The 27,830-nt window shown below is 32.9% G+C and overlaps 1 protein-coding gene across 1 annotated transcript; it reads right to left on the reverse strand.

Moving 5' to 3' along the window:
• Positions 1–1,973: 1,973 nt before the first annotated feature.
• Positions 1,974–17,158, reverse strand: LOC118183886 (TWiK family of potassium channels protein 18-like). Its single transcript, XM_035353495.2, has 3 exons — positions 16,020–17,158; positions 7,554–7,771; positions 1,974–4,306 (listed from the first exon to the last, which is right to left on the reverse strand). Exons 1-3 carry the CDS (start codon positions 16,555–16,557, stop codon positions 3,440–3,442), a joined length of 1,623 nt encoding a protein of 540 aa, XP_035209386.1. The 5' UTR covers positions 16,558–17,158; the 3' UTR covers positions 1,974–3,439.
• Between the last annotated feature and the right edge of the window lie 10,672 nt (positions 17,159–27,830).

Raw genomic sequence — 27,830 nt, forward strand, 5'->3', positions numbered from 1 at the left:
AAAGCAAAAGTGTTTAGAAGCTAGTAAGTTTTAGTAAGTAACGGTTGGATTTGAACAATTAAATGAACGGCACGGGTTATTTTTTAAAGAAGTTTTATAGAAAACTGATATCAAAGAATATTGCTTCCGCTGAGAAGAAGGAAAACTGTTTTATGCAATGTGGTTTACATCGGTCTGAAACTTCGTATGCTGAGATGAATCTCTCTTTTTTTTTTTTTTTTTTTTGTTTTCCTTTTACCAGGAAAATCATTAATCTTTTTGTTTCGAAAAGTGAGGAAAAACGCGCAATAATGCAGAACGAGAGAAAAAAAGGCAAAGATCGAATAGCTGTACTATTATTGGTACCGATTAATTGACGTTTATTGCCATTGGCAAATATTTGATACCAAGATGTACGTAATCTTGTATATCCAAGATTTATCACTTAAGAATGTTAATGTAAAATGCCTACATACAGAGCTAACATTTATTACTGTAAAACAGTAAATAACGCTCAAGTTTAATTGATAAAATAGGCACTATAAAATATTTCTTACATAAAATAAAATACATTGTACTACGAAATAAAATAACGAAAAATACTGTACATTAACACATATTCTATCTGCCTTGTACACTTATCAAAGAAAGAGATTCTGACATTTTAACGTAATCTGAATAAGACGAGTGGCAAACATATGTAATTTCTATACCGTGCAGTACAGTCAGTATTCAATTTCAAGGGATGTCAGAATAAAAATCAGTCTTTTTTTTTTTTTTTTTTTAATTTTTTAAAAAGTAAAATATATAATAAAGTGGCTGTAATGGGACTAAAATAATATTTGAAGCAGAAAGAAACGAATTTGACTGAGACATAAAGGCTCGAAAATGAAGAAAGATGAGTCAAATACTTTTGAATCTGTGACAGGATTCTGCGGCTAGTATATTTATAGCATTCAAGCAAGACATAAACGTTTAATTATGAAGGGTGATCATTTTGAAGTGGTATATTCAAGTGTTTACCATTGTGATACTTGTGAGAAAGGCAGCAATACTGAAAGTGTTTGAATTACTATATTTTGCTATGTTACGGTCATTCTTTGGTCTTATTGGGAATCAGTGGATGTAGGTGTTACGACAGTACCACTAGTTATAAATGTTGCAAATTTGAAGTTCTCTAAAATTAGCAACTTAAGAAAGAATGACCCTCAAACTGATTAACTTCATAAAAGTTACGAACAGTTTTCCATAAAAATTTAGATTTTTGCAAAAAGCATGCTATTATTCTGTAAGTGTATAAAGTATTTCTCCCTCCTTCTTAGTGTGCCTTCGTGATGTAGTGGTCTGCACGTCGGGCGCGTATTCCAGAAGTCCGTGGTTCGATTCCCGGCGAAGACGTTGCTCATTTTTCACGACTCCTGCTTCGAAATAACGTAATGTCTCTACAGTGGCGCCTGAACTAAAAAAGGGTGGTGGATTATGATTCTCCACACCCAGGATTTGGCGTTTGGGTCCCCTACCCCAGTCGCCCTTTAAAAGGAGGAGAATATAAGGTATTTCTCCCGCCTTCTTAGCGTGCTTTCATGGTGTAGTGGTCTGCACGCTCGGCGCGTATTCCATAGGTCCGTGGTTCGATTCCTGGCGAAGGCGTTATCATTTTTTATCTTTCCTGCTTCCAAAAAAAAATACCCAATGTCTCTAAAAGTGATACATTTTACTGAATTACACTTGATGTAATTCACCTAAAGTGTATCACTTACATGGCGTTAAGATCAAACAAATATACTGTGATTAAATGCTGTTCAGATAAGCTTGAAAGGTAAATTTATTAACAGTAACAAAGCATTTTTTGAGAGCTATTTCAGAAAATTATTGAATCCTTAACTTTTGGTTTGAAAATTTTATTTGCATATCTTTTTTATACTTTGAAATTTTGTTATCAGTGTAAGTAAAATTAATACTTTCGAGGTTTTCCAAAGAATCTGAAACGTATCCTTAAGCGGCAGTTATTAGTACTGGGGAATTAAAATGAATAAAATTTAAAACTGATAGCAAGATTATCTTTCAATATTTAGTGAATGATATTTCTGCTGCATTAGCTGCTAAATTATGAATTCATGAAGAAAGATGAAAGAAATTTTGAAAATTAATGCTCATTGACACAGAATAAATAAAATATATTTCATTAACAATCATTTTTAAGACTAATAATAATAATAGAATTATTTCTATAAGTTATACTGCAGATTAAGCCATACATCAAATTCACAATTAAAATATTTATTATAACTTTTGAAACCTAAAAATATTTAAATGTTTTCATTTAGCAGATAGTGATTAAATGATATTAGTTATCACGAAACCAACAACTAGTCTTGATGTAACGTACTACCCTCTGCTAAAAAATCAATAAGGCAATCAATAGGGACAAAAATTGTACATGTGAGTTTATTATTATCTGATAAATATTATATTTATATACAAAAATTTTATTTCTAATTAATGAAATAGGGCACAATATAAAACCAATTAAATTTATAAATATTCTAAAACGTTTTGAAGAAACGTTACAATTTAACTTTCGATTACATAAACTATGTTAGTTCTATCAGCGACATGAAACTTCAAATCATAATAGAAACAAGATGCTTATTATCACATGCTATGCAGTTTTTATGAAATTTTTCTTTTAAAGGTATCCAATTAAGATTTTATGTTATCTCCGTAACTGATGTATTTGGACTTTTCCCTCTCTAATTAACTGCATATTTCCGTTTATTTTCATTCCAGTTTTCTTGTTTTGACCCATTCTCATCATATTTTTTCATGCTTTAAATATATAAAGATAGCCTTTTTTTCATTTATATAAAAACTTAATAATTTGTACTTGAAGATACTTTCTTTCTATAGTGTTTCTAGGCTCACACTAAATTTATTCTGAGTGCGTTTACTTGCATACTTACAAAAGCGTTTGTATAACGTTTACTCTTTTTCTTAATTTTGGTTTTAATAATCTCTCATTAGTTTCAGTATCATTAAACTAATGTAGTATTTCATTATAATTTACTTTTCTCCTTATGTAGAATGATTAAATATTAAAATTCCTTCTACTAATGCACATATTGAGAGGGGGGAAAATATTAGAATTCTGCAATAAATTATTAGTAGTTTGATATTTTTTTATTTTAGAATGTTGTTATCTAATAATACTGTCTTAGAATTATTTTTCCGAAAATATTTCTTACAGAATAAAAGTTATATTTTATACTGAATCTTGGTTGCATATATTATTAGAAACTTAATTGGTTCCACATTGCGAAATATATGAATAATAGTTAAAAAGTAATAATAGTCAAATAATAATGAATAGTAATCAAATAATAAATAACTTGCTTTTAAAATTTGTGTTCGTGTTATGTCTAGAGAGATAAGATGTGTATAGTGGGGTTTAACATATATTTTATATATTTGCAGAAAAATTTGAGTTAGGAAGTTTCAACATAATATCTGCACTTTTTGTCGTATCATTTTCATCTTGTATTGTATTATAAGGAGAATCATAAAATGTAAATCTGTTTAGAACAGGAACTTTTAACTGAATTTCTTTCCCAGAATCACTTTTTGTATCATTTTCAGAGAGTTTTTCTAATATGTTTACTTGTGTCCTTGATGGGCGCATATGGGAAAGTGAGTTTTGTTCTATGCTACTAAAACTATCTTTATGAAGAGCCATTTTGAAAGCATAACACTTCTGCGGATCACATGTGTTTGATTTCGGAGTTCTTGACTTATGACCTTCATCTTGAAGTAAAGCATTTACATTTAAAACAGTGTTATTTCCTATCCTCACCCTGGCTTTTTGAAATGTTGCAGTAAGTTTCTCCTGTATCACATTGATGCACATTGAAGTTAACATCAAGCCGAGCACAAGATACGCAAAAGCACCCATCATATATTCCTCTTGAGTTGGAACATAATCTCCAAATCCTATAGTTGTCATTGAAATAAAAACGAAATAAAATGCCTCGAAAAACGTCCATTTCTCCCATAGAGCAAATAAGAAACCTCCTACAACCATATATATTAAGACTAGGGCCACTGCCAGACTAACTGGCAGAGTGAAGTCATCCTCAACTTCCACATGCTTATGATTCTTCTCATCTGGGTTCATGAAATCAAGATTTTTATATAAATCATCATTGTGAATTGTTAATGTTGTCACTTGGTTGTAATGATATTCGGATGCAAGGTTTTGAATAGAAATGTCGTCTTTAGTTTTATCTGGTATCTTATCTTGCTTTACTGTTCTCCATGATACAGTCATATACTGAAATAAAATGAAAAAACATCTGATTAATCACAAGTAAATCAATTTATATCCGCATATAATCTAAATTCATGGTGTATCACTTTAATGTAAATTTATAAAGATGTCTTGAAAATAATAATATAAGCTCAGTAATTCACATATGATCATAATATAATAATGTAGCTCAATAAACAGAATCTGTGTATTTAAAATCATTTATGTAAATAAACTTGCACCTAATTTTGGTTACATTTTAAAACATTTTAAAATTGGGGAATTGGTATTTATAAAATAAATTAGAATTAGATTCCTTGAACCACATTTCAGGCTCTTAAACTATATATTTAAAATTTTGAGAATGGAAACATCTAAAGATTTTAATCTATTTTAATAACTTGCATCAGCCACTGTTGTAAAATTTGTTCTGTAATGGAAATTAAACAAAAAAAGTGTTGAGAAAGTACAAACTTATTCTTTTTTTCTTTTATGCCAAGCACAACCTTTAGCATTCTTCGATATGATTTTAAAAGTTCGTAACTTTTGTTCGCACATTACTCAGATAAATTACAGTTTATCTTTTTTTCTCTATCATTTTCACTGGATTGCTCTTGGCCTTGAAGGAGTGAAAGAAATTTTTGTTTGTAAAATATATTTTTATTTTGAACTTCTTTACTGGTAGCCATCTTTAATTCTAAATGACAGGATTTATTAATGACTCCTAACAGTATACAGCAAATCAAAAATGTAACCCCACGGCTCAACGAGCGCCACCTAGCGGCCGCCGAGACAAAACACCGGCCAACAAAGACTATAGCAGTCAGTCGATGTACTGGACTCAAGACACTAAGCATGTTGTTCCCCGAGATTTACTTTGTAACTTAAATGTATAATTATAACGCTCTTAATTGTAATGTTTTATCTTAATTGTGTTTTGTTAATTGAAACTATTTAAAAAGCCAAGTGAGTCTTTTGTTTATGGTAGTTTTGGCTATAAAAATACTTTTTCGCCTTTGTGTGGATATTTAAAAAAATCCTCATTTCTGAACTTAAAAATTTAGATTAATTCTTGCTACTATACATTTAGATTAGAAGACTTATTTAGTTATTACTATATATTTAGATTAGATCCACTGAATGTCAGTGGATAGCTAAATAAATTATACAAATGTAGCCTACGGCCATTTTCTTATCAAAAGATGTATTTTTTATTAAATAGGAATGAATGCTACAAAAATTACGAAGTAATCGGTGAATTTAAAGTTTTCTTCTGAACATTTTTATTTTTATATATGAAATAATTCAACAAAAATTTTAATTCAAATTCGTTTGCACTAAGGGTTTGAAAGTTTTGGGAAGCTTACGTTATCATTTATAACACTAAGATACGATCATCCTAAATACAAACCTTGCCTTTATAAATGGTTTTCTAAGGATCTGATAGTAATAATTATTAGAAATCATGAGCCAATTCCATTGACTAATAGCTCTGTTCGCGAAAAAACTTTCTTTAATATTCAACGTACAAACTTTCTTGATTACACCGAGCAAGTAATCTTTGTTCCAGTGTGTATGAAAAGCAACCATATTAGTTAATCTTCTTTATAAATTTTCTAACGTACAACTGAACATTTACTCGGACTGAGGTTTCATAGCATGTTCAGAATTGGGTTTGAATAAAAAAGTATTGTCAAAAGGCTATATTATTGCTGGGCTTAACTGCTCATAGTCTGACTAATATATCCACTGCTGGTGGATGTATAGTGGATGTATTTCTGTAAGTTGCCTTTCTTCCACTTTATCTTGTGCAGTTCATCACAGATTTATTTAAAATGCAAGATAGTCTTAAAATGTGACTAATTTGATTATACACTGTTTAATTTATGCCTAAGCATTTCTCTCTCATATTCTGAAGTGTGAAAGGCTGTTCTTTAACACAGAGCCTGTTTAAGATCTGATCTAAACACACTGCAAAACTCAACATTCTCTTGAATTCACCTTTTATATAAAAATTGTCTCTGGAGAGCTTCATAGGATTAATATACAGAACCGTCAGCTACAACAAAGCCTTTGATTAATAGCAATCATGCTAGATACTGATTTTGGGGGTATTAGGAGTGCAAAACCTGGTCTGAAGGAAATGCAAAATTTTTATTATTCAAAGATTGTATAAGTAAGTACATATAATACACTGTATAAGTACATATTCACTGTCTTTCAGACTTCTGGGAGAGTTTATGAATAAAGAACTCATTCAGAGTCGTTGATCCGACTATCTCGTGCCCAGATTGAAGCACAGAGGTAAATTGATGATGATGTGGGTTCAGTATCGTGGAAGTCTCTAGGAATACTGATTGGTATTGACGTTAACATTACTGTCAAGGATTACTTAATGCATTCTAAAAGACGAAGATCATCCAGTTTTTCAAGAAATGTATCTCCAAGAACGTGCTGAGAATCAGGATTACAATTCGACAGTTCAAATCGTAAAAGTAGCGGCGGAATCCCCTCATCTCGACACCACTGAACCTGTCTGACTATCATAGGAGACCGAGTTGAAAATTATTTTTCTTCTCCTCCATCATGAAGTTAAGTAGTCACTGTTTTGTCAGAGGAATGTATAAAATATTTTAAACGATTACACAAGATTCGTATCTGTCATTTCCAAGAAAAAGTGCTATTGGCGTCTTAAAAGAGAGTCTACAGTGCATTAACGATGTATTAATAATGATAAACACAATAAAATGCAGGTGTTTCAGTTTCATTGTCCAACCCCAGTATATACATCGCTATAACGATACGTGAGTTAATTGCAATAAAATCTTGACTAATGCTTTGTGACTATTTGTTAGTATTTTGTTCAATAAAGTAGTCATATAAATTTTCCATAAGGAACTGAGGATTTTTCTATTTTTTTGGTTTCATTAATAAACGAAAAACTTCTCCCCCTTAATTCTTGGAAAGTTTGAAAAACTCTTATAAACTCAAAATCACTGTTCTAATTTGTAATCTTAGGAGACTAAATATATAAAGGAAGAAAAACTTTGTTTAAAATATTAGAAAGTTCAGAAAATAACAACACAATCAAATTTTTGCAATGTAAAGTTTCCCTTTCCTAGAGAAATATTTTCAAGAATTGTTATATTTCAAGTTACCCTCCTTTACTTAGAAGCTATTCGCACTGCAAAATTAATTTAGAATATATTTAAGGAATTAATTAAAATATCAGTAACAGATAAATATTAAATATAAAAAGCGGTATACGTACTTGTAAAGGCTTGTCTTCTGTTATATCAGATTGATTTGATTGTCTGAAAGTACCAGTTTGGTAAAATCTCTGTAAATGACGTACGATGAACTTAATACCTTTAGTGAACAACTTCCCTAAATCAGCCAAAACTAAAATCATCAGAGGTACACCAAACACAGCATAAAGCGTTGTAACCGCTCTAAAAGTATCCGTACAGGGTGAGATATTCCCATAACCTAAGTAATAAAGAAATATGATTATTACATGCGTGAAAACAACGATCATCCGTACAGGGTGAGATATTCCCGTAACCTAAGTAATAAAGAAATATGATTATTACATGCGTGAAAACAACGATCAAAAGCCGTAGCAATAAAATAATTTAGCTTAGGAATGCAATTTCCTGTAAGTGTATAACTCTGCCGTTTTAATTAGCAACCTGTTTCCAGCCCCTTTTAAGAGTTGGTCATTAATTCAAGCGTATGGAGTGTTTTTTTTACTTTATGGTTCAATTCTAATTTAGAGCAATAGATAGCCAAAGGGATCTGTATGGACCCTCCAGGGGTCTACGTCTATCTGGAATAGATTAATGCAAACGAAATTGAAAAATGGGTTGCATGAGATGTTAGATGTCTACAAGACTGGATCTCATTTAAGTAGATTATTACCAAAATTTAGACATTCCGTAGATGCCATAATGCACCTAACAGATTTTACCAATATACTTACATAATACTTACTTATGTAATAGGCATATACTAAATTAACTAATTGTATATTAATTAAGCATATTTTATAAACTTGTGTAAGCAGGTACCTATTCATTCTGTGGCCACAGTACTTGCAAATTGTAAATATTTTCACATTTGATACCAGAGGCAAGGCTTTGTACGCATACGCTCAGTAGTACCGCTTGTTTAGACATGTACTAGAGCTTTGTAAAGACGGCGAAGATTTGCATCACTTTTGCTTGCGCGGATTTGTTCAATTCGTCAGTTATAAATACTAGTGTAAGAGATGTTTTCTGAATTTTGAGAAGAAGAAAGATGACAAATATTTTTCAAAATTATAAATAAGTAGTTGGGTACATACTAGTTAAAATACATCAAAGTCATCTTCTTTGAACTTTGAGAAAAAGTCAGTAAATTATATATATATAATAAATTATTCCTTTTGTAGTTACTCTGATTGCTTAGACACGCCTACCATGTTTATAATCGCGTGAAATTCTAAAATTTAAAGCGGTTGCATCTAAAAATGACAAAGAGGACATCTCTGCGAATTGTCTATGTTCTACGACGAAAGAAGTGCTCCTCTTTAATAATCAACACAACTGAATTATAACAAGTAAAACCCAGTTTAGATCGAGCAAGTAGTTACGTTTTGCTTTTAAACGTATTAAGACATTTTGAAGTGGACACAAGGTGGGATTTAAATTTTTTTAAACACTTTTGTATAAAATCAAATTTTCAGAATAACTTTATTTAAGGAAGTACAACAAACTGGTAAAAATAATGAGCCAACTTTTAAAAAGGCACCCTTTATACTTAACGAAAGATTGAAATCAGGTTTTGCATGGGAATCGGTTTTAAATTGCTATGTTTTATCATATTTTAAGTAGCTTAATTTTTGTCTACAGATAACTGCTACTAAACAGGGCCGAATCTAAAAGGAAATGTAGGAAGTATAGCGTTGATTATTAGAATTTCGGTTTAGTTTCATCATTGTCGGACAAACACCTGCCCATGTGAATTTTATTCTACAATGCTTTTTAAGCAATGGCTGTATGAAACCATCCAAGTTGGAGAATCATCTGGGAAAGTATCAACCCTGATAAAACAGGTAAAGATTTGAATTACTTTCAAACCCTGAAAGTAAACTTTAAATGGTACCCATTTTGGACAATATGTTCGATTCGATGTCAAAAAGGGACGATGATGGTTTGCAGGTGTCTTGTAACATGTCACTTCTTATAGCAAAATCAGGAAAGCCGCATACAATCTAAGGCCAGCTAATTTTGCCAGCCATTGAAGAGGCTTTAAAAACTGCTCTGCACAGACCTGCATATGATATGCTCAAACGGATTCCGTTAAGTAACAACATAGTTCAGAAACGAACTGATGAAATGAGTGATGATACTGAAAGCTTTTTGTGTAATTATCTACAAATGAGATATCTCTCCATTCGGTTGGAGAGTCAACTCTGTCTGGTAATGAAGCACTGTTATTAACATGCGTTCATTATGTTACGGACCAAGACATCCGTTAAGAAGAGCTCTTCGAGAGAATTTTCACAACAGACACTAAAGGGGAATCAATATTCAATGTTTTAAGAGATTATTTCATAGAAAAAACGATCTTTTTTTCCCCCTTCAAATATAATGTCAGCAGCAGTAGATGGAACACCTGCCATGTTTGGGCGCTATTATAAACCATTTAAAACAAAATATACCCATAGTGTTTGCAATTCACTGCGTCATCTGTCTATTCTAATTCCTAAAAATTTTAATGGCAGAGTGCATCAATCTCTTCAATTCGTCCTAAACGCATTCGGAACAATGCATTGGATTCTAGGTTATGTAAATAGTTGTGCGAAGAAAATGACGAGAACGTTCATCGATTACTCCTTCACTCTGAAATGCGTTGGTTGTCAAAAGGCTTCTGTTTGAAAATTTTTTTTTCAGATTATTTTAAGTGTTTTGGATGGTAAAGATCACATTTCAAAACATTTAATCAAATAGAAACCAGATATGGCTTTTTTAACATATCTGTTTACTGAATTTAATGAGGTTAATTTGCAGTTACAAGTTGACAATCTAAATTAAATAAAAACCAAGTTCATTTTTGCAGCTTTTTTTGACAGTATTAACTTTGCAGAGACATTTGGTAATTTCGAAGCAAGAGACGGGAAAAATCAGCTATGCCCTTGCCGGGACTCGAACTATGGACCTTTCGAATACTCGTCGAGTGTGCTGACTATTACACCCCGAATGCCTGCTAAGAAGGCGGGAGAAGTATCTTACACACTCACCCTTTTAAGGGTGCACGACTGGGAATTAGGGCACCCAGTCGCCAAATCCTGGTGGTGGAGAATCAGCATCCAACACCTTATTTAGCTCGGGCGCTACTGTAGAGACACTAAGTTATTTCGAAGCAAGAGACGGGAAAAATGAGCAATGCCTTTGCCGGAACTCGAACCACGGACCTCTCGAATACGCGCCGAGTGTGCTGACCATTACACCGCGAAGGCATGCTAAGAAGGCGAAGAAATACCTTATAACTTAAAGAAGCAAAACATTGGACGGCGGAAATTTTCCCAATTTCCTAGTCTGTCACAGACAAACTGCCAGAGTGATGACATTTTGGCCTATATTCAGCATTTAAATGCCCTTCACACAGACTTTAAAAACAGGTTTGGTAATGTTTTGAATATGGAAATACCACAGTTGATTATGAAGCCAGGCGGAGACATTGAAGAATCGGATGTCATGTTACAAAAAGAACTGTCTGGAAAAAGCACGAACAACTTAAAGCGTAGTTTAAAAAGGGATATCAACAATTATGACTTTATAGAGACATACCTGTTACTTAGCCTACGTTATGAATTATCGCAAGGAAGGTTTTGATAAATTTTGCATCTTCATACATCGTGGAAAGGGGTTTCAACGGGAAAAAGAAGAAAGAACCAGATTGGAAATCATTGACAGAGGAGATTTGAGGTTAAGCTTCAGCTTCACTAATTTGAAGCAAATAATAAACATTTTCTTTTAAAGCATCAGGCTCATCCTCCCATTAAAAACACTGATTTTTTTGGTGTGTAAATATTTTATATAAGAATATTATTAAGTTTGCATTTTGTGCCGTTTTGATAATAAAGGCCTATGAATAAGAACTTTAATTTTTTTTTTTTAAATTTTAAAATTCTCCACTCTGCAGTGTACCTTATCAAAGTAATTAGCTCTGTGGCAGCTGTCAAAAACTCATTCCAAGCTGAATATTTAAAAACTCAGTATTAGGGCAGCGTTTTAAAACCACTCAACTAGTCTAAAATTACAAATTCGCTGACTTACTGTAGTTGGTGTTGGTGTATTTGATTATGGCAAAGCACACTAGGGCTATCTGCCTAAGGGGAGAGATGCTTTCGTGGAGGACTTTCTAAGGGAAACTGGCTCGTATACACGTTACACATGGAAAAAACCACGAAAACACCCATGCAGCCAGCCCGTTCGCGAGATCTGACTTACTGTAGATACATTAGGTAATTTTTGGAAGCAGAAAAGATGAAAAATATGCAAGCCTTCGCCGGGAATCAAACCGCCTACCTCTCAATTACGCGCTGAGCGTGCAGACCACTACACCACGAAGGCTCGTTAAGAAGGCGGGTGAAATACATTATATTATATATATCTCATTTTTCTAACCACAGCAGACTGCAATTCGTTAATGATATCTTATCAACACAAACTTCACGTTTAATTAAGACTAATTAAAATTAGCGGTATTACTTTTCAACATTCGCATACAAGGTATCTCTTTTCTTTTAATTTGGCTACTTCCGTTTTCAAGCCTAAAAATAATTACTGCTTATAATAAATCCCTCTAAGCTGTCATTTTAAAATTAATCCCTCTCATAATGATGGAGTATAAATGAAAGATGAAGTATCAAAATAAGACGTGTATCTATGCTGAAGGATTTACATAACACTTTAGCCAATAATAATTTTAAATTTTGCGACCTGAAACTCAAACAACCAATCAAAACGAAGTGAACCTATAAACGAATCAGTTTTAAGCAAACCCTCATTTGAAGAGTTGCATTCTTTCTCTCTGCCTTGCCAGCTTGCTACCGCTGCTTCTTTCTTCTCCGTCTAAATTAATTAGAAAAATATAAAAAGTACTAATGTAGCTATTCAAGCAAAGGAGTAGTTTTTACTCCAGGTTAAAGTTGTTTAAATCATCATTACACACACAAGGTGTATATATATATATTTTCAAATATATGCCATCTATGTCATCATTCAACACCTAAAGCATTATATATATAAATTGTAAAATGTATGTCACTTCTGTCGTCATCAGCATATGAATCATACATACATATATATATATATATATATATATATATATATATTTATCATATATATATAGAGAGAGAGAGCGAGCGAGAGAAATTAATCATATATATATAAATATAAATATATATATATATATATATATATTCTGATTTTATTCGTTGGTTTCCTCAAAAGCATGATTCTGACATCATCAGAAATGCATGGCATGAAATGTTCTAGTATCATCTGCATCAGCAACTAATGAAGTGTAATGGAAAATGAGATACTTATTGGGTTTTGTTTTCATTTTAGTATGCAAAAAGAGTTGGCTGCTTTCTTTTTACCTTAAGTCTTATGGGATATCTCAACTTCCTGAGAAATTAAAACTTCAAAATGTTGCTTGAAGGATGAGCATAGATTATTAGTCAAAGAGCAAAGTTATTTAATAATTTATATTCAGTAATTTTTGTTTATATTAGTCAGGAACGGTAGTTTCTTTAAGAAACTTATCGTTGCCATGAACATTTCCCTCTTATTTGCAAACAGGCTTAATAAATTATAATACAACCAGCATGGGAGTTTTGTGGCTTTTCCACGTACCACATGAATAAAAAACTAGTTTCTGCTTGAAAGTACGGCACGTAAGTCATTCCCCAAAGGCAGAAAACCTTTGCAGAATTTGTCATTAATAATTTATTAAAACGATGCTGACATTTGTAAGCCTCAACGAAATAATGAAGAATGTCTTCCTTTTTATTTTCCCTTGAACAAAGGTATTGATCATAGTGTGTATATGACATACTTCCAATCTATTTGATTCTGTTATACTTGAATTTTTGTTTCATTTCTATTTAAGTATACAGTTTTCCAACTGTGTATTTAAGCAAACTATTAAATGCAATTTCAGTATTAAATGCAAAGAAAATCTTACTTTTAGACTATTGTTTTATTAACCACCAGGAAATGTAAATATACATATATACTTACAAGAAAGTGATTTATGTAATGTTTCGCAAAAGCAAAGTACAATATGAATCATTAAAAAGTAGCTGTCCTCCGATGTATAGTGTATTTTATGTCAGTAGCGAAGTATTTTGCGATGACTGCACGAATCATCAGACTATGCTCGCTAAGATTTAAGGACTGCGCGAACCGATAAATGTACTGCGATATGAAATAAGAAATGTATGTTAGAAGACATGTTTTGGAGCGTATATTTCATTTCTATTTAAGTATACAGTTTTCGAACTGTGTATTTAAGCAAACTATTAAATGCAATTGCAGTATTAAACGCAAAGAAAATCTTACTTTTAGACTATTTTTTTATTAACCACCAGGAAATGTAAATATACATATATACTTACAAGAAAGTGATTTATGTAATGTTTCACAAAGGCGAAGTACAATATGAATCATTATAAATTGGCTTTCCTCCGATGTATAGTGTATTTTATGTCAGTAGCGAAGTATTTTGCGATGACTGCACGAATCATCAGACTATGCTCGCTAAGATTTAAGGACTGCGCGAGCCGATAAATGTACTGCGATATGAAATACGAAATGTATGTTAGAAGACATGTTTTGGAGCATATATTTTTCAATAAAAGAAACCTTGAAAATGCCTTCTTTGGGCCTCAAATAACTTCTGAGTACGTGTCAGCTTGTTTTGGAAACTCTGTTAAACAGTGTGTCATCATTGCTCTCGATAGCGTTAGAAATGCTGTATTAACTGAAAAATTTGAAGGCTAAACACATTTCCTTTCAGATCCCTTAAATCCCACATATGGAAGCAGGGAATGTACAGATAAAAATATTTGCTGATAATTCTTCGGCTTAACACCATTTCACAAATTGGACTAGCAGTTTTCTGGACATATGACAAGTAATCTCAAATTTTTAAAATGTGCCCTACTTTCAATTTTCAAGAATTTATCACGGGTAAAATTTTTTTTATATTGACAATTACGAATCTATTGATAGTCGTCTGACAGAAGATATACAACCTGCCTATCAGACATAGCTAATATTGCTTCGAGTTCTTCATAATGAAGCATTTCTTGGAAGAGCTAAGAAATTTTAGTTACCCAGTGTGTAGTTGGCGTGCCCTGATAAACGACAGTCAGGCTCCATCTGATGTGAAATATTGAATTTACCAACCATCCTGTTGTAGCTATTGAAATAAATATTTTTAAATGCTTCATCTAATTTGCCACTTTTACATTTTGCGTGGACTTCCTACGATAATCTTTGAAATGCGGAAAGTAACGCACCTGTTATTCGATTTAATGTTGAATCGGATAACTGTTTTGGGGCTTCATTTCATCTTCTAACGAATGCGGCGAACAGAAAGAGAGGGTGGAAAGGGATCTCTCTCTCTCTCTCGTTCTTCTTTTAAATATATACTGAGCACATATTTTTATTAAGTGTCACTTCTTTATCAGCTTCAAAACGCAGCAAATGACTGACTGGTAGAGAAAAATGATTTAGCAGAGCTACTCCTTGTCTAAACGTTGAGATGCTGAGAACTGGGTTCCATTTTTATTTAAGCTGTGATAATAACGAGAATATTTTTGGGTCTTAAAATAGATACTAACGCATTGAAATTTCTGAATTCATCCTTATTCCATATATTTATTCTTGCAATTTGAAGGAACTGACTAAGCTAAAAGCAAACCTTTCTTCAATATTATAAACTATTAACTAGCTAATTTGTGAGCGTAAGAAGAAATTAATTTGAAATGGATTAAGTTACTGAAAATATAATATAAAGTTAGAAACTGATTATATTATTAATTGGGGAAGAAATATTACATAAAATATGTTTCAAAATACAGCTATTTTTCATAAGTAACACTGCTGTTTCTTGCAACAGAGTCGCATTTCAGAGGCCAAGGAGCCTCAAGCACCTAGCGAGCCGCAGTGTTGCCATGCCAGCTCTATAATAAGTACACTTCTTTTATGGTTGAGCATGAGCAGAAAGAAGAGGATATTGAAGCGTGCAACTTGTTTCCTTTTTGTACTTCTGAAGCTGAAAGTGATGATTTAGTGCTTAGGTATAGCTTAAAATAGTTAGGAAGGATTTTACTACATCATTTAGTTAAAAAACAATTAACATTTTTTCTTAGTATTAAATTTGTAGGCATGCAACCCAAGCGCTAAGACATCTCAAGTGTATTACATTCATAGAAAAATCACATATTATGTAGTTCTAGTTCTGTATAATATATTTGCTTTTCTAAAGTTGGAGATTTTATGTTTAGACGCATAGGAAAGATTAAAATTCATCTTATATTAGATTTGATCTGTCACTTCTTATGTTTCTATGAAACACATGAAAGCAATATATTTTCTAAGAGTAAACATTATAAATATTACTTTGGAGAAACAACTAACATTCTTTCATTAATAAAATAAAATAAATTATCACTTACCTATGGTAGTAATTACAGTAAAACAGAAGAATATGCATGTTCGTATGCTCAATATTCTACGAGTGCCTGCTTCTTCAACGACACTTTTTTCGCTGCTGTACCGTAGGACTCTGGATTCATGTAGCTCTATAGCTGTTTTCAGAGTTTTCATCCAATCACTTTCTTCTTCTATCATTGCAACCGATACATTATAGATCTGCCTTAAAAGTATTTCCCTGTGGGCGCTAACATTCATTCCAGAATTTTCGACTTCGCATTTGGTATCCAAGAACTGAAAGAGCAACGCTCCAGCGTACAAGTAACAGGCGATGACTACAACTAATATAAAATGATGCAATTTATGTTTCGTGAACGTTTTAAGTTTTTGCACAAGAAAATGATCCTCTTCGTAAGTAGCTGGTAAACGCAGAGTGTCCAAGTCTCGAAGATCTCGTGGTATGTAAACTTTACAAGTTCGTCGTAAAGTGGGTCGTCTACCTCTTACTTTCCATATGCTATTGATAGTAAGGGAACTTCTGGAAATCCCATAAGGTCTCATTCTTTTCTCAATGAAAGCAAGAAAAAAAGACTCGTCAAGAGGATGATTTTAAAGATGTATGAGTTTAAATATATAGCTGAAATGAAGTACTCGATAAGTTGTATCGAAAACAATACTTCATTAAGTAGCCTTTAATGTTCTGTTTGTAGGGAGCTGGCAAAAATAAGCAAGCTTCATGGAATCTGCATTTCCAGTGAAGTGAAATTTATCGCAACAGGATGAAATTTTTACGGAATGATTTTTCATCGTTTCTTTCTTAGGTGAAGCATTTAGCTAAACTGAAAGAACAAACTGTAAAATGCTAATTGAATTGAACTTAGTGAATAAGAATAAATTGAGTAAACAACCACTAAAACTATTTCTTTCAAAAGATGTAGTAGAAAAGAAAGGGGAAAAAACCGAAGCCAAAAACAAATCGGAACGCTACTATGCGATGTAAAAGAAATTCTTTTACCTTAGAGTATGTATCAAACATTAGGATAACAGTCTTATATGCATTAGAATTTTAGCGCAACACTGCTATAAAACTTTATTAACTCCCATTAAGATAACAGTGGGAAAGTTAAATGCTTCGAGAATATCTTGTGTTAAATTAAGGAAGAAGTTTGAACTCCGTAAAACAGTGCCAAAGAATTCAGACGTGATGAACTTGACTCCATAATAGGTGATGTCGGAAATCCTGTGCGAAGTCTAAATTTCTCCAAGGGAAATAAAATGAAGTAAAAGATGAAGTAATGAAAGCTAAAGATTAGATTAGATTGACTGCAAATAACACGTGGGATTAAAAATACAGTGTCTGCTCCTGCAGTTAAATTCCTGACAGCTTCGTAATGGCTAGTAGCTTTTAATTCGCATGCGGCGTACAGTAACAAACTAATTCATTTAGGTAAATTACAGTTATAATTTTTAGCAAAATTATAATCTAAAGAAATGATTTCATTTCACAAAATATAAGCTTCGTAAGTTTATTACTAGCTTTGAATTTTGTCTTTGTGATTTAATGGAAAGATACATTTTTAATGAAAACATTTAGATACGTAAACTAAAATGTTAAAAACGAAATTAAATCCATCTCTCATAAAATATGCACTTCATTACCATTCCTAGAATTTCTTAAATGAGTTCGATTTGTTGGGAAAAATATGGCCGCCTTCGGAAAATTATTGAACGTTTATTTTTGTACGAAGCCAAAAGCTGATCATCGCAAAGCTTGTCATCCAGGTATTGACAATCTCTTCTCAATGTTCAGGTTGATTTTGGATTCCTTCTTGGTAAAAACGAATTTCTCCTTTTAGAAGCGAAAAGTCTGCCACCCAGTCATTCACCTCTGCTTCGTTGATAAAGACCTACCCTACAGAATCGCCCTTCAGTGACGGGAAAATGCACTGGTCTCTAAGGACGTTACTATGCAGCAATAAGGCCAAATTTCGCAGTCCTCTGAAGCCCTGTGACCAGTCACTTCAGCCATATGACATCTTGCAGGAATCGGACAGCATTGTAGAACTCTAGTTGCAACGGTACGCTGTGATGCGAATTTACCTTGCGAGAACGGTAATGATGCACCATAAAATCCCACTAAGTGTATAAAATCTTTTTAAACGGGTAAACCTTTATTTCCATTGTTGAATTGGCGGCTCGTTCTTTTTTGGCGAAGAAATTAAGCTACCTCTCAGCGAATCGGTTAGAACAATACGGAAACAGAATACACTTCCTTACGCCAGTTTTTGGTGGACAGATACACTTTCATTCTGCTAAAGCTAAGTTTTGGAATTTGCTTGACTACAGTAGTGTTTGTGTATTCTTATGGTCTTTGCAAGCTCATGCATAGTGATACGGGGTCTACTGTGATCCCCATCTGAAAGCATTTTAAATGGAGCCAATTATTTATGTCCATAATACCATTACGAAAGCTGGGGGACCAGAAGCTTGTTTTGTATTCTTTTACATAACCGTTATTCATTGTGTTAACGCGATGACTGGATACGGCGTCATGGAACTTGGTGTGAGGCTTTAGAACAGGACGGCTATGATCGTATTCAAAGGAATATCAGCGATCATGATTAGTGCATGCATTTAAAATGCCTGCATTTTTGTATTACCTCACATTCCTCTTTTATCCTCCTTTACAGTAAAAATTTACTCGAGAAAATTCTGGCGAAGAGATTTTTGACAAAGTTCTGAACGGCTAGAATTTTGCTCCAAACCTAAAAACGCAGAGTTAAGTTCGTTTTCACTAAAGTAAAATATCGAAAATATGATATTTCGTAAAATTCTTGCCATGACTGAGGTTTGAGTACATAGTTTCCTAGCACTTAAATTAATTGTTCTGTATTCATCACGAATGGAACTACTGAAGACACCAACTTTAATTTCGCCGCAATCCTAATAATATAGCACCTTTACAATCCATCTTCTGGTAAATTCATTTTGCAGATTTGATCTTGATGACCTCACTCCTAATAATAGAGCCCCCTTACAATCCATCATCTGGTTAATTCAAACTGCAGATTGATCTTGATGACCCTAAATTTTTGTATGTTTATTACAATTAAGTTTCTAGAAAGATGAGAATATACACCTCCACAAAATCCTTATCCGTCCTTTATTTTCTTAACCATAGCAAAAATGTTTTAATAACGCTACTAGTCATGTTTTGGTATTTTTAAATTAAAAAAGAATACAGAAGTATTTCTTATGCTTAGAAAATTTTATCGGAGTCGAAATCAGCTGATGACGAACCTCGTAAAACGCATGTTTGGAATTTTTATTCTTGCAAAAGCTGTTGATGGCGCTGATGTGTTTGCTCACTAACGTCACCTGTGCATCCTTCATAATATGTCAAGTGACATTTATTATTGAGACAGATGTGAGTGCATCATGTCAGAGCTAAATGAATTCGAACGTGCACAAATTGTGGGTCTCTTATGGTGGGTGTTTCCGTAACCAAGGTAGCTGAAGTGTTTCTTGTTTCAACAGGCACAGTATCTAAGATTTTTAACTCATACAGGGAAGCCGAAAAAAACAGCATCCGCTAAATCGTACCGCAAATAAAAATGTGCTTTGAGTGATCATAACAAATGACCATTGAAGAGGATTGTAATGAAAATAAGAGGACTACAACCGCAAAAGTGACCACTGAACTGAATGTCGCACTCACAAACTCTATCAGCGCCTAAACAGTACGAAGGGAGCTCCACAAGCAGGTTAGTACTGGGTGAGCTGCAATTTCAAAAGTCATTCATCAGTGATCAAAATGTTTGTAAGAGGAGAAAGTAGTGCCAAAATCATAAAACCTGGACTGTAGAACTATGGAAAACTGTCATGTGGTCGGATGAGTCTCGCTTCACACTGTTTTCGTCTTCTGGATGAGTTTACGTTTGGTGAACGTCGTCCCAAACGTATGATAGAGACTATTTGCTGCCGAAAAGGAAACATGGTGGGGGTTTAGGCAGCCATATCGGTGTAATCCGTGGGACCCATCATTACTCTGCAAGGTCACATTACTGCCATGGATTATGTAACCACTTTGGCTGATCACGTCCATCCCCATTGCACAAATGTTTTCCGCAGTGGTGATGCGGTATTTCAAGACGACAGAGATCATGCTAACTCAGCTTACATCATCCAGGAGTATTTTTCTGAGCATGAAGGTGAACTTTCACATATAGCATGGCAACCACAATCACCAGATATTAATATTAGGGAGCCTTTGTGGTCTGCTTTGGAGAGAAATCTGCGTCAGCGCTATCCACCGCCATCATCGGTAACTGAACTTGCCAACGTTTTACAGGAAGAAGGGTACAAGATTCCCTTGCAATGCATACAAAACCTCTATTTATCCATTCAGAGAAGACTGTAAGCTGTTTCGAATGCCAACGGTTTTTCCTACACCGTATTAGTCACAGCAATATGTTTTTATTTCTGTGTTTCCATATTTTTGTCCAACTCTTGTACCTTTCGAGCGAAAACTGTTTGTTTCATGTTCTTCTATATCGGAAAAAGTACTGAAAATATTTTTGTATTGTTACAGAAGACGCAATTGAAATTCATAGGCCGAAAAAAATTCCGACTAAGCGAATATTCGAATTAATGAGAAAAATTAGCATTGATTTTAGCACATTTGTGTATGGGAAAGCTCAACAGATTGAAAATTTAAAATTATCTGCCCGAGTAATCGAATTACTTTAATTCAATTTAAAATTTTAACTGTTAATTTGACCTAGAAAAATATTAATTTTGCCAATAAAAATAGTTATTTTAAGTAAAGGCACTCATGTAAAATATAATTTCCTATGCAAATTAGTGTAATTAAGGGACAATTAATTTTTAAGATAACGGGTAATGTGTGTACCGCACCATGATTCACAGTTTCCAAAATGCAATTATAACACATGTACAAAATAAATTCGATTCGAGATAATGCATAAGCAGGAGAAAAATGCTTAGTACAGAATGCTCTTCTTTTTAATACGATTAGTAATAAAATATCCCTTTGTAGAGACCACACTCTTTATGCAGACTTTAGCTACAGGCGTCATAAAATAATGATATCAGAGTTCTAATCTAATTAAAAAATTTTCTAAAATAAATTACATAATTTTATGAAAACAGTTCGATTAGTGTTATTAGCTTCTGTAAATATAAACTTTAGATATCCTTTTGGTCGTCACGGGGAAGGAATAGCAATTATTAAAACATTCATCAGTTTTGAACCATCTGAATTATAATATATATATATATATATCTACCTGCAAAATTTGCGGAAATAGTACTGGAAAACGAATTTAATGACTTAAATCAAATTTCAGTGCCCACTAATGATAAAAATTTTCCCAACAAAAATAAATAAAATTACAAAATGTCCATGTTTTCGAGGTAAATTATTCGGTACTAAATACAATATCGCTCGCTTTTAAATTTTCAGACTATCCGAATAAAACTATTGGTCATAAATATCTTTCAGAATTTTACACATAAAGATATAACTCTATAATTAACTTATTAAAGTAAAATAAATACATTACTAATTGAAAGTTTTAATAGTTTTACTGTAACGAGCCATATAAAATGTTAGATTTTATAGTTTTAAAAACCTTCCACTCACAACATTGAAACTGTTTTCTGAAAATTTTCTATCTGAGTTTAAGGATCATAGAAATACATGTCTGCAATTAATATTTAAAGAAACTATGAATGTAGCTGCCTTTTTTTTTAACACCTTACATTTGTCTTTTGCGGGATTTGATGTTCACTTTACCACTTTTAACTTAAAATAGCTTCATCCCGCTCGATGATATCGTAGTTAGCTGAGGCTAAACACTACCCCGAAGTCAAGGTTGAGGTTCGAATCCCGTAAAAGGCTTAATTGTTGGTGTTTGTAATTTCCCACTTCTCGTGGGTTCAATATCGGTCTATACCTGTTGCTACATCCTGGGTAATACTCTCCGTAATGAGGCTGCTGAGATCGATAGATTTGGCTATTTGCTACAAAATGCTTGAGGAACAAGAGCTCGGCATCTTGGATAGATAGATCTCTTGGATCGAATAGAAGACTTAAACAGCAAGGAGATAATTTGGAGTTTTACTTGTTAAAAAAGCATAAACTATATTAATTTGGAGCTGTCCTTTTCCAACTACCTTCATTTTGTTTCCTTGCAATTCAAATGATAAATTCGTAGTTAGACTTATAAAATACTAAAATAATAATAATAATAAAAGCCGGGAAAACTTTAAATCACAACAACGATCTATGTTCCCAGGAAAAGGGAAGAATGAGCGAAGCATTTCATTTCCAAATCATGATTATAAATTATCGTTATCTGAATTTTTGATAAGAAAGATGTTATGTCACACTGACATTAGTTGCTTCTATAAATATCTTTTGTGCAGACACTGATAAAAACTTCCAAGTTGTAGAATGAATACTGAAATTCACTTCGATGCTTAAAGTTATTATAAATAATACTATAAAAATCCTAAAGCATAAAATTGCCATTTAATATTCCTTTGTGTAAGGAAAAACGCGGAAAAATATTTATTAAGGAATAACAATGATTTGTAAAATTCGACTTAGACATTCTTTCAATTGAATGTCAACGACATTCTTTTTAATAAGTAACTGAATCTAGTAATCTAGTAACTGAATCTAATAATAGTAACTGAATGCTGAGAGGCAGTATTGCTAAATTTAGCATTCTTTTTCTGGTAAATCTAGTAATCTAGTAACTGAATCTAATAATAGTAACTGAATGCTGAGAGGCAGTATTACTAAATTTAGCATTCTTTTTCTGGTAAATCTAGTAATCTAGTAACTGAATCTAATAATAGTAACTGAATGCTGAGAGGCAGTATTACTAAATTTAGCATTCTTTTCTGGTATGTTTTTTAATACGTGGCAGGAAGATGTCTGCATGCAAATAGCGGCTTTTACTGAAAGTAGCCTCGATGTTTGCGTGTTTATATTTCCATCAGGATGCTGCACTGTTTAAAGCACAAATGAGCAAATGTTAAAGCACAAAAGGGCTTGATCAACGATTTCAGGAGATGCATTGATTTAAGTGTCTAATCTTTGGTATAGAAAACAGTGTCAGAGATGACTAGATTAGGTTATTTTAGGCAAAGCAACCAAGGATTATCATGGCAAAGCAACCAAGGATTATCATGGCAAAGCAACCAAGGATTATCATGGCAAAGCAACCAAGGATTATCTTGGCAAAGCAATCAAAGAAGGACTTTTTAAGGACTTCGTGAAAAACTTTTTAAGTGAAAATGGGCTCATATTTACGTTACACATAAAGAAACTACAAAACCTCCTACGCAGCCAGCCTATTCGCCGGTATTTGAAGCCGGCTAGTACTACGAGTGTTCAGTATTTTTAGTTATCCATTGATAGTGGGCCCGCGAGAAAAAGAAATGCATGTTCTCGGGCATTGTATATATCTTGATATAGACAGGCTGTTTCACATGCATACTCGTAGAGCAAAATATATCCTTGGAGTTACAGATTTAAGTATTATATAATCATTTTGTAGGTCACATACAAGCTGTATACAATCATTACCTTAAAACTACCGTCATATGGAGCACGTTAATTATATAACACTTTAATTGGAATGTATAGATATATTAACATATAAAAAGGTATATCTAAGTCGTAACATTCTTATATAAAAACATAATATCCTGGGAAGTTAGATATAACTGTACAAGTATGTATGTGGAAAGGAATACCGGCCCAAGGTGCAGAACCACTACCCACGAAGAACGCTAGCAAAGAGGGAGAAATACCTTACAATGTGTAATGTGATTACGAGCCAGTTTCCCTTAGAAAGTCGTCCACGAAGGCATTTCTCCCTTTAGGCAGGTGTATACGATCCAGTTTCCCTTAGAAAATCCTCCACGAAGGCATTCCTTGGGCAGATATCCCTAGAGGCTTTGCCGTAATTAAATAACCTAACCTAACCCTTTAGGCATAGAGACTTCGAATGCTTTGCCATAATTAAACAAACCGAACCAATCGAAGGAGTGTAGGTATTTTAATGATGCCTTACGTTAATGCTAATTTGTAGCAGTTGCTTGGCAAAATAAAACTGACTTTAAAGCATATTATAATGAAATACTCACGACTGCTTATATGTTTCCTCTAATAGACATAGCAAAGGCATTATTTAATTACTTAAACAGGATGTGAAGAGCAATTTTACTTCAAGGTAATAGGTCAAATTTACTTCAAGTTTGGGACCTAATAACTGATAGATTGTCCAAGAATCGACCCTATCTCAACACAACTTTTTAAAATTTTTTTAAATCTTTTATTTTATCAGATGAAAACTGACGTTCGTTTGTTTCTTATGAAAGGCTTTGCTCTACTAATTTAAATTTAAAACAGTATGCAAGCAAAGATATTTTTAACGAAATTTAAAGGTCTTTGTTTCTTTACATATTATTAAGTTTTTGTCCTAGAAATGTAATTTTAAAGAATATAGAAACAAGACTTAGTAATGTCGATTCAAAACGGTAAAAAAGTAGAGGCAGATTTTAGACGATATAGATTTACTTTCATTTTAAACAACACTCTTCTTAGAGGTCAATAGCCTTCACCTATTTTATTATGATTAATTAACCCGCTAAACAAACGTCGTATTTTTGTCTTCTTTTTATATCTTTCACAGTAAATTACATCCTGCGTGTAAGTTATTTTTTCTTCGGATTTGGTTCAATACTTTATTTTGCCGTCACATGTAAATTTCAGAGAATGACTTAAACATACATCTCTACTATGAAGAGTTGTGACAAAGCTTTTGAACAAAGCAGTTTTTCAGCTCAAGATAATCACTCTGAAGTTTATGAGGGCCAACTTCCCAGAATTTAAATTAAATTACGTAAAAAATTACCGCAAAATTTTTAATGCAGAAGTACTCTATTTCCTGGCTTATTCTCCCCAGCGTTTTTGCACTAAGTTCTGAGAATTAAAAAATATTCGCATATATTTCTTCTTAAATTCAACCTTCCCTAAATTTTAAAATGGATTCGGCCATTTAGTGATTACTTTCGTCTTAATTACAAAGATCCCATCAAACTACCTGCGAAGATCATGCCGAAACTTTCCCTTCTAAATATTAAATTTTATGCTAACTTAATACTAGAACCTACCAATCATCGAAGTAAACAAGAATCGGCATTGTCTACGATTTCGCTGAGTCAACTGCACATTCACCCTCGCTAATTATTTACGGATGATTTTAGGCTTAAAGAGTAGCAGAGACAACGATAAGAACGGGCCAAATTCAAGTTAAAGGAAGTAGAAATGAAAATATCTTATTACATATAGTAATCTTAATTTTGCTATATATTCTGCGGTAATGGAATGTAGGTTTCTTTTAAAGAAACACTCTTGTGATACTTACTGTAACCACGTCTTTCTGAAATTACATTACTCGCATAATTTTTTCCGTTCGATTTTTGGGCGAGAAAATTAGTGAAAAAAGGGGAAAAAATACGCGAGGAAATACGGTAGTTGTTATTCAAACCAGAATTCCCAATATTGTTCTATTGCCATTTATAAAGTTAATTAAATCCTGTCAAAATCTAAACTGTTTTCTGCGGCAACAGAATTCCTTTATGTTACCATGTTTTCCCTTAACATGTCGCAATAATGCGCGGTCTTCGATGAAATATCTTGCATTGTCTTCAGCACTACAAAAGCTACAAAGACTATTATTTTACTAATTAAATCTTTTCAGGTACGCCGGGAAGCGCCCGTGTCCAGTAATTAATTGATTGTAATCAAAATCACATGGTCTTCTTATATTTTTAGAAACTTCAAATCAACAAATAGTCTTTCCTTTTTCACTAAATGTTCCATTTCTCTTTCCAGAAATTAAAATAGAAATTCTTGATTTTAACAATAATCATACTTTTTGATGCTTCAATATCGAACCCATTCCCTACATTACCCACAGCAGCCTCTTTGCCCAGCCCTCTCATTGTGTATAACTGTATTTTTGTTTAATCTGTTTTGGGTGTGCTGCGTTAACCATGTGACCAATTATTATTGGCCAGAAGGGTTGCAGCACATTCGTATATTACATTACGGTAGTTGCATTCTTACCCTAGTAACAAAGAATCAAGGACTAAGTCTGCAAAGATTTCGAAAATACGAACTCAAGCATAAAACAAACACAGATATAAGATTCATTTACGCAACATCTGTAAAAGACAATGGGAAACTTTATTGTTTAATGCTGAATTTATCAAAAGGAAGGATTTAAACATCTTATGGAAATGAAGATTGCATGAATTCGTTTACATTTTCGTAAAGCGTGTGAGTTGGCAGATTAATATGAATACTTTATCACTGGTGAAATATTTTCGCAGTATTTCTCAATCTTATCTCTGGACAGAAAATTCAGATTTGAGTGTCTTGGCTTTGAGAAGATATGCAAGTTTTTAAAAATCTCTTAGAAACAAAAATACAGAAAGCCGATATTTTTATGTTTTTGGTCAATTTAAAAGGGTGGCCGCAAACGTCTCTAAAAGTTTTTAAAATTGTAGAACTAACCTTTACAATGAATATAATAAAATATTTATTGTTTTAAACCTGTTGTTTAACCTTTGCATTATGATTTTTTAACTGAAAAATCTTGTTTTTCAATCTTGTTATAATGTTATATGTTTTATTTTAATATCTAAAGCATATGAGAGGGTTATTTAAAAATTATTACATACGTTAGTTCGTTTGCGCAACAGGTTGCGGTTTTAATTCACCGTTAGATAATAGATAAGTATACTTCAGAAAAATGACTTTAAATTACTATATGCGTTTACTTAATTTGTGACTAGTATTTTATCCATACTTTCCATTTTTGGGGAAAACGTTTTTACTTCCTTGTACGAACTAAAGGAAAAATTCTAATCGCAAAGAATTTCGGGTATCATATTGCAACAGAAATATTCATTTCGACTGTTCCTGAATAAATTTAGAAGTTTTTTGCGTGACGTAAGAAATAAAAAAATATTCACGCTAATTAGTGTGCTCCAGTGAATTGATTATGCATTTGTATGCTGTTTATGTAGTTAGTATCTGTATATCTGTGTAATGTCTGCATAAGTATTTAGTATCTGTGTAGTATCAAGTACCTGCGCGTGCATTAGCATCTAATATCTGTGTAATTAAGTGTAATATGCATAGTTAATGTCCGCATAAGTAGGTAGTATTTCTGTAGTAGGTGTAGTATGTAACAGTGTTTATCATAAAGTCAGGAGTTTGTTCCATAAGAGAAATTATTCTCTTTACCTGTGTCGTGAATGACTATGTGTGATAAGCCTGGGGTTCGATCGAACAACGCCGAACAATTTCTTACCATTTTCTGGAGTATTTATATTTCGTCTGACGGCAGGTCTTTCAGGTCCAGGGCTGGTAATTCTATATACCTTTCTTTGATTCCCCTTCAACTCAGGCTGCACAGTATCTGCATGCAAATCAATTGGCGCTCCTACTGACTTAAAAAAATGCAAACCTAATGTCACATTTGTCATCTAATTCCTGAGCATACAAGAGAGTACGCGATGTCTTTAATTTTTAACCTGTATGCCACTGCTTAAAAGCTCACAATGCTGGCCGTACGCCCTCTTTACAAAATCAAACAATCTGTACCACCTAAAATGCTTCTTAAAAACATTCTTGCAAAAAAAAAAAAAAAAAAACAAAACTCTTCTACAGCCTTTTATCCAACAACACTACTGACGGAATTTCATTTAAAATTACTTGCATA

Source organism: Stegodyphus dumicola, chromosome X1 (assembly GCF_044657685.1).
Source record: "Stegodyphus dumicola isolate Sdum_Otavi_A_Nest chromosome X1, ASM4465768v1".
NCBI lineage: Eukaryota > Metazoa > Arthropoda > Arachnida > Araneae > Eresidae > Stegodyphus > Stegodyphus dumicola.